Source organism: Myotis lucifugus, unplaced genomic scaffold (genome assembly GCF_000147115.1).
Source record: "Myotis lucifugus unplaced genomic scaffold, Myoluc2.0 scaffold_37, whole genome shotgun sequence".
Taxonomy (NCBI): Eukaryota; Metazoa; Chordata; class Mammalia; order Chiroptera; family Vespertilionidae; genus Myotis; species Myotis lucifugus.
Genome location: NW_005871085.1, coordinates 1930220 through 1938041, shown reverse-complemented (window position 1 = coordinate 1938041; position 7822 = coordinate 1930220). Strand labels below are relative to the sequence as shown.

Below are 7822 nucleotides of genomic sequence, written 5' to 3'. Positions count from 1 at the left end.
CTTTCTCTGACCACTCCTCTTGCCCCCAGCCAGCCCCAGGCTCTCTCCCCTCAGGTCTTTCTGTGCCCCTTAGCAGGCCTGCTGTGAGCCCAGCACTGGAATTTAACTGTTTAGTGTTCATACCAACCCCGCAAGGTAGGGACTATTGTTTGCCATTTTATAGACTTAAAAACAAAATAAAACTGAGGCTCAGAAAGAGACTTGTTCAAGGTCATAGGCAGTGGCGATCCATGAATTCAATCAATAAATATTTATTAAATACATACATGCATATGTATGATAGACTCAGTTCAAATCCTGATGCTACCACTTACTTGCTGTGTGACCTTAGGCAAGTCAGTTGCCTTCTCTGTGCATCAGTTTCCTCATCTATAAAGTGGGATCATAAAGTACCGATGTCATACGGCTGTTGTGAGGATGAAACAAGTTACTCTGGGTGAAGTGCCAGTATGCAGTAGGAGTCCAGTATGTGTCAACACGTTATTCTCCCAGGAGGGGGTGGGGGGTGGCTTCATGTACAGGCAGGATTAACAGTGTCTAGATAATTCTTTTTCAGTTGTTGGCCCAGGTCCCCAGGTGCCACTTCTAGCACAGGCCAGCCCGGAGGAAAGGGACAGCCTGCCCACAAGGGGATTTGGCAGAGATGGAGGCTGTGGGTCTAGGCAGCTGCGAGCAGGGCGGCCCTCGTTGCTGGCTGTCCCTGGGACTCAGGTGGGCTGCTTCTCTGGCCTTGGTGGGATTGGCCAGCCCTGTCCTAGAGCTCTGGGCTCCTTCAGCCAGAGCGGTGTTGAGCCACCTCTACTAGGACTCCACTCAAAGGCCCAAGATGAGAGGTGAGGCCAGGGCCAGGCGGTGGCTCTCCCACAGCACCGGTCACTGCCCACAAGGATGCACGCAGCCTTGGAATCCATCACGCAGCCCTCCCTGGAGAGATGTGCCCTGGGCCTCCCAGCAGACCCTGGCGGCACAGGTGGCTGGGGCAGAAGTGAGCCTTGGCTCCTTCCAAGCCTGCTCTTGGGAAAAGCTGGCTAGTGGTTACTGGTCTGAGGGGAACGAAGGTCCTGGAATCCTGGATGTCAAGGCTACAAATGGCTGTCCAGGCACGTGATAGGCAAAAGCCCAGAGAGGGTGGGTTAACAGCCAAAGATGCCCAGCAAGGGCACGAGGAGTGAAACCCAGGGCTCTGGTCACCTCTTCCCCCTTCCTGTGTCCCCCTAACTTCCAAGCAGCCCCTTCCCAAGAGGTGCCTCCCACCCCTGCCTCAGCCAAGATGAAATGCTAGAGTACAGCCTGGCCTAGTGGCTCAGTGGCTGAGCATCGACCTATGAACCAGGAGGTCACCGTTCGATTCCCAGTCAAGGCACACGCCTGTGTTTTGGGCTCGATCCCCAGCAGGGGACGTGCAGGAAGCAGCCAATCATTGATTCTCTCTCATCATTGACGTTTCTATTTCTCTCTCCCTCTCCCTTTCTCTCTGAAATAAATAAAAAATATTTTTAAAAAAGAAAGACCAGTACATTTTACTTTTTATTACAAACACAAGTTTATAGGCAAATAATTGAAAGTCTAAAAAAAATACATTACAATAAATAATTGGAATTCTCCAAGTTCTTAGAGCAAATAAGTTATATACAGACAGGTGAAGCAGAACAGGCCCTTCTCACCAGGAGTGTCCCGAGGGTCTGAGGGTACAGGACCCTGGGAGGGAGAGCTGGAGGGGACAGATGAAGGCGGGGGTGGAGGGGAGGACACCAGCCACTGGGCTGGCGTAGGTGTGAGCGTCCATCACCGTGCGTCGCTCCTGGTGTGTAGCCAGCAGACAGGACACCTCTCAGGACATGGCCTCCAGGTCAGTTCTTTTCAGCAGGGATGTGGGACCAGAGCCCGAGGGGGAGGCTGCGCTGCAGCCTGGGAGCTGAAGGCTTTGCTGGGCAGTGTGAGGGCTCGGAGCTGCCTTGAGGGGGCTCCCTCACTAGGGCGAGGAGGCCACAGCTTGTGCCAGTCCAGCAGGTGGGCTTCCTGGTCCAGGAAGCAGGTGGAGTCTCCTGCCCTGGGCTGCCCTTCTCCTCCCCTCTCCACACAGGCTTCCTTCCCAGAGTCTCCAGCTCCCAGCACTATCTCTTCTGCCGCCTGGAGTGTGTAGGCCTGGTCTCCCTCCTGGCCTCCTGCTGTTGCTGAGCAAAGCGGATCTTGGCAGAAGAAATGTCCCTGGAATGAGAAGGGTCACGTTAGCATCGCAGGAGATACGGACCGCCCAAGAGGTCCCTGTGAGAGGCAGCAGCAGGAGGGACTGCACCCCTTCATCGTGGCTGCCCTGGGTCAGAAGGTGGCCACTGACCCTGAACACAAGGCCTACAAGCTTCTTTGCCCTCAGGGGCTTGGACAAAGCTGATGTTCAATATCAAACGCTGCTGGAATGACCGGACAGCCAAGAAGAGCCCAGCGTTTCTTTCCCAAGACCTGCCTTCCTACTTCCACACCTTCCCTCCCGGCTGCTCACCCAAACTCCACCCACTACAGTTCCCATTTCCAAGTTCCAGACAAAGATGGGTCCTAGCCGCCCTTTGAACCTGACTGAGACCCTTGTATGGACTTGTGTCATTCAGGTGGCCTCGTCCTGGCTCAAAGCATTTGAGCCTGGAAGCTAGGAGGCTGGCTTCCGTTCCAGCTGTGGGAACATGGGCAAGTGTCTCAGCCTCTCTGAGCCCCTTTCTGGGTCTATAAGATAGAAACAGCCCCAACGGTTGTAAGGAGGATACTGGTTGGCTAAGCAAGCTCTCTGCCCACTTTGAAGGGCCATGCCCTTGCCAAGAATTATCTTGGTTTTTTCATCCTAAGACAGTTCCTAAGTATATGCTGGGTCCTGTCCATCTCACCACCTGGCCTTTTCTCCTATGTTTCTGTCTCCCCACAAAGACCAGAACCTGGAGCCACGCTGGGCCCAGCACTGGCTAGCCCCGAGGAGCCACCTTTACAGGTAGAATGGCTAACACCGCCAGGGCTCCCACTGGGGGCAGGTGCTTCCTTATGTCAAATCATCTGACCTCAACCCCATGAGATGGGTAGCATTGTTGTCCCCGTTTCAAAATAGGAACTTAAAGCACAGAGAAGTGACAAACCCAAGGTCACAAAGCTTGTTTGTGGCAGAGCATGGGTTCAAATCCGGCAGTCCTGGCTCAGAAGCTGCCCCCTAGCCACTCTGGCTGCATGGACAATAGGGGGCTTTGTTCTCAAGTCAGTTTGGTTGGACAAACATTCATGGGCACCTCCTGTGAGCAAACTCTGGAGCTGAGCCAGGCTGAGGCCACCACAGATGGGATCCAGTCTGGGATGGGGGAAGGAGCAGGCTGGTGGTTGGCCCCTCTGGACCCCAGGATATGGAGATGCTCAATTAAGACACAGCCTGAATGAACACCTGTGGTCCTTCCAGAGTCAAGAACCTTCAGGCTCTAAAAAGTCAACTTCCAGGCATAGCAGTGAAAAGCACGGGCTCTGGAGTCAGACTGCTGTGTGACCTTAGGAAAGTACCTTCACCTCTCTGAGCCTCAGATCTCTTAACTGCCCAATGAGGACGCAGTCCTGCCTTTTATAGAGAATAAGAGAACTGTGAGGACACGTGCCAGGCATACAGGAGGCACTGGATCAGCGCAGTGGCCCTTACCTCAGCCGCTGGAGGAGCTTTCCTGCTGTGGTCCGTGTCTTGCCAGCCTGGGACACGTCTGAAGGGGAACCGACGCCTGGGTTTGCCACGGTTTCAGGCCTGAATGAACAGCGTTAAAGCCCAAGTGAGGGGCTGTCCAGGCCCCAAGGCCACCTGGCCGCAGGCCCAGCCCAGCCCCACCCTATCCCCACCTGCCCTCAGGAACAGATCCATTTCCACCCTGTGCACCTGGCACCCTCCCTTTCCAGGCGGGGTGGGGCAAACTGAGCTACGGGGACTGTGTTCCTAGCTTCAGAAAGAGGCCGCTGGGGGGCTGGCCTTCTCAGAATCTGGCCACCTGCAGCTGAGTGTGGCCCTTCTCAGGAGAAACGAAGGCAGGGGCAGAGCGACAGCTTGAGTCTCAGAGGAGGGGTTTTCTCATACACCATCATGGGCATGGAGGCTGGGATTGCCAGGCCAATTTCTGCTTTCCCCAAATGCTCTACGTGGAGTGGGAAAGAACGAAGTTTCCCACCCCTTTACAGGTGGGAAAACGGAGGCCCAAAGAGTTAAGGGATTTGCAAAGCCCCCCAGCAACTCAGTGATGACCCTGAAATGGTGCCATGGCCTCCCAATTCCAGATGTTACTCCTCCACTGAGAAAGCTCCAAAGTCCCCTGAGCCTCAGGTCTGACTCCAGAGCCCTGTGGACTCGTCACACAGACCGAGGCCGAAGCCCAGCGCTCCCTCTGACCAGCTGTGTGGGCTGACAGGACAGGCCTTTGAGGCCTGGGGTGCCTCAGCTGTCACCTGGGAGAATCCCCCTGCCCAGGAGTGAACATGGCGCTCTCGAAGCCCCCAGAGATGGGCAGTGGGAGGGACTCAGGGGTGACTGGTTCCCTGTGGGAAGGGACACTGCCGTGGGCCCAGGGCAGCCTATGGGTCCCTAGGACTCTGCTCCCCCTCCCCCATTTGCTCCTCTGCTCTTTGGCTGGTCTCCCAGACACCTTGCTGTCCAGGGCAGGTCTGGGCTGGTAGCTGCCCCTGACCCCTGCAGCTGGGTGCCCACTTACCAGGGCCTTCGATGGCAGAAGGTGGCACAGGCAGGGTCTCTGGCACTGGAGCATTCACAGCGCCCTGGCAGAGAGCGGCGCCGGCGTTTTGGCGGGTTTCCCAGGCCATAAGGAACTGTCTGTCTGTGGGCAGGCAGCCAGTAAGGTAGTGATGTAGAGGGGAAAAGGGAGAGAGGGAGGGAGAGGAAGAGAGGGAGGATTAGATAAATCACTACCATTGACAAGCAGGGACCGTCTTTTCCCTGTACTCTGGGATGGCCAGTGTGGCAGCAAAAGGTGACCAGCCCCTGATCTCAAGAAGTCCCACCACAGGCTCCTACCCAGGTGCCAGGTAGCCCTGACAAGACCCAAGACCCAACACCCTTCCCTTCTCTGGGACTCTGCCTCCCCCGCAGGTGTCCTCCCAGGCCCCCCGCCCAGACAGGAACGTGAGCTGAAAGAACCAGGCTGTCCCTTATTCTCAAAGAGGCCCACAGCTTGCCCCCAGAGGAGGGGAGGAAATACCATCTCATAAGTAAACATGCTGGCTCATAGCTAAGCTGCCCCCAGCTGGTCCCCACTTGCCTAGAGAAGTAAAGTGTATGTCTTAGAGTTTTGACTTAAAAATGGTGGAAGTGTGTGTGCGTGTGTGTATATGTGCGTGCACATGTGTGTGCGATCAGATGGGGTTGATTTCAGATCAGAGTCTAGCCAAGGTGGGTCGAGGGCAGGGCAGGGGCCTGTGGCCGGTTGGACCAGCACCTTCGGGTGCCAGAGCTAATTTTAGCTGGTGTCTGAAGTTGTAATGACTCCAGGTAGACCCGGCAGGCAGGGACTGGCAGGGTTCCCACCCTGAGCGAGTGTTTGGATGTGGATTAGCTCCACACGCTTACGTGCCGGGCTTCTCTTGTCTTTTGCAATTTGGGGAAGGGAAAAAACACAAATGCACACAGAAACTTCAACTTGAAGTATGCAGTGGCCCGGAGGCAGTGCGGGTGCAGACAGAGCAGACAGCACAGGCCCCCACCCTGGCTCCACCAGGTGACAAAGGGCATGTTTTTCATCTGTCATTTGGGGACAACAGCAGTACCTGCCTCAGGGAAGGATTGCGGGGTGGGGGGGCGGTTCATGAGATGATCATGCAGGAGCCTTGCTTGGCATAGGGCCCGGCACAGTCCAGACATGGGCGCTGTCATAATTGTATTATTCTTGGAAGATCATGCTGAGGCAGCATGGCCGAGTGGGTGTGAGCTCTGGCGTCCACCGGACCTAGGATGGAGCTGCCACCTACCCTGTCTCCTTCTTGTGTGATCGTGCAAAAGGCACCTCACCTCTCTGAGCCTCAGTACCCTGATCTGGAAAATGAAGCCAGCACTTTCTTGTTGGATGTCATGAGAATTCTCCTGAGACATCCCTCTGTATTGCTCAGGCAGCCTCCCCGTGGGAGTGAAACAACAACCGCTAGTGATCGATATGGGCCCAGTGCTCCCATCTGGAGGCCCAGGAAGAGCCGTATCGTGCCCAAGGTTTCCCAGTGTGCCAGTGGTCCCCTCCCCCCACGCCTAGCAGCCCGCCTGGATCCCCATGGTAGCTCACCCGGGAGTGTTCACCCAGATGATGTCCAGGTGGCAGAAGTAGACGCACTCCTTGTCGAGCCAGGAGCTGCAGGAGCAACGCCGAGGCCGCAGGTGGGAGCCTCGGGCATGGCGCGGGGGCCCTGGCTGCTCTTGGGTGGCAGCGGCCTGGCCCTTGCCTGCACACACAGGAGGGAGAGAGAGGTGGAGAGGTGGGTCAGGACGCCTGGCACAGCTGGAATAGGGGGACCTGCCAGGCTCCTCCTCTTGCATAATCGAGGAAGTTGGCACTCTCACTGCTCAGGATCTCCGGACCAGCCGGGGAAGCCTCAGCAGCCGGGTGGGAAGGGCCAGTGGCCGCCCTGTGCCCGCCCTGTGCCGCAGCACCTCTGTACTGGCAGAGCCCCGGCCGTGCCACTGCGCTGGGCTCCCGCCCTGTGTGCCCCAGCTGGCTTGTGGGGCACCACAGTCCCCAGGGGAGACACTGCTGAACAGACCCGGGGCTGCTGCAGCAGGCGAGGCCGGATGGCTCACCTTCATGCAGGGCCACGAGCAGGGCCAGAGCAACCGAGCACCAGGCAGTGGGCATGGCAACCATCGCGGCGGAGTGCAGGGCTGGACTGGAGCAGGGAGCAGGGAGCAGGGAGTGCGCCTGTTGCCTGCGTCCTGCTGCCAAGCTGAGCCAAGCCGATAGCTCATTGCCTCCGTGCCCTGGCTGCTTATAACCACCAGGCACTTCCCCGCCCCTGCCGTCCAGCCCTGCCACTGCACCAGCGGGTGGAGGGCCCAGAGCCAGGGACAACGCCTCCTCCTGGGGCGTCAGGCCCTGCCCAACCTTCACGGTGGGGGGAACAGGGGAGGGCGGAGGCGGGAGGGAAGGCCCAGCTCCTCCCTCTGAGCTCAGAGCAACTCCGGGAGTATGAGGCTCCCCTGCAACCCCCAGGGACTCCTCCCAGTCCCTAGGACTTCCTCAAATCAACCCCCAAAGTGCCCCAGAGCCCCTCCCCCACTCTCCCGTGGCTGCTCCCCAGGTCTTGCCCAGAGCTAAGAGTTTGAAAGGGGAGCATGAGAAAAACCCTCCCTCTTCTCAGAGAGACCCTGCTGTCCTGCCTGCCTGCTGCCAGCCAAACTAGGGGTGCCCCTTCTATGGTGCAGGAGGTGAGAGGCCTGCTTATGGCTGTGTGGCCTTGGGCAAATCAGAGCCCTCTCTGGGCCTGCTTCCCTCAGTAAAGGACACAGCCTACCCCTGACCTCTGACCTCTGACCAGCCTGGAGCTGCCTCATTGCTCCTCACCCAGGAAGTACCCCTCTCCCCTCCTTCCACCCTAGGGCCTGGGACAGGAATCTTGGTCCCTCTCAGAACCTTGTCAGCTGTGCAGCCTTGGCTAAGGATACCCATCCTGCACCTCAGTTTCCTTGTTTGCAAAACAAAGCTAAAATGGGGGATCTCAATGTGTTGGCTCATGGGCTCCATGGAGACTAAGAGGGGGCTTCAGAGTCCTTTCCAGAAAGATGCCCTGGGGGCCCACACAAAGTGCCCCTCAAAAGGTCTCCTCC

The 7822-nt window shown here is 57.4% G+C and overlaps 1 protein-coding gene across 2 annotated transcripts; it reads right to left on the bottom strand.

Annotated features, from left to right (window-relative positions):
- Positions 1-1524: 1524 nt before the first annotated feature.
- On the bottom strand, positions 1525-6954 carry EDN2 (endothelin 2). 2 transcript variants are annotated; one of them, XM_006087240.3, is made up of 5 exons: positions 6800-6954; positions 6288-6444; positions 4713-4835; positions 3662-3760; positions 1525-2208 (listed from the first exon to the last, which is right to left on the bottom strand). In XM_006087240.3, exons 1-5 carry the CDS (start codon positions 6861-6863, stop codon positions 2115-2117), a joined length of 537 nt encoding a protein of 178 aa, XP_006087302.1. In that variant the 5' UTR covers positions 6864-6954; the 3' UTR covers positions 1525-2114. The 2 variants fall into 2 exon arrangements, with proteins under 2 accessions (XP_006087302.1, XP_014310152.1); XM_014454666.2 differs by lacking the exon at positions 6800-6954 and having other exon boundaries at positions 6288-6774.
- Positions 6955-7822: the final 868 nt, after the last annotated feature.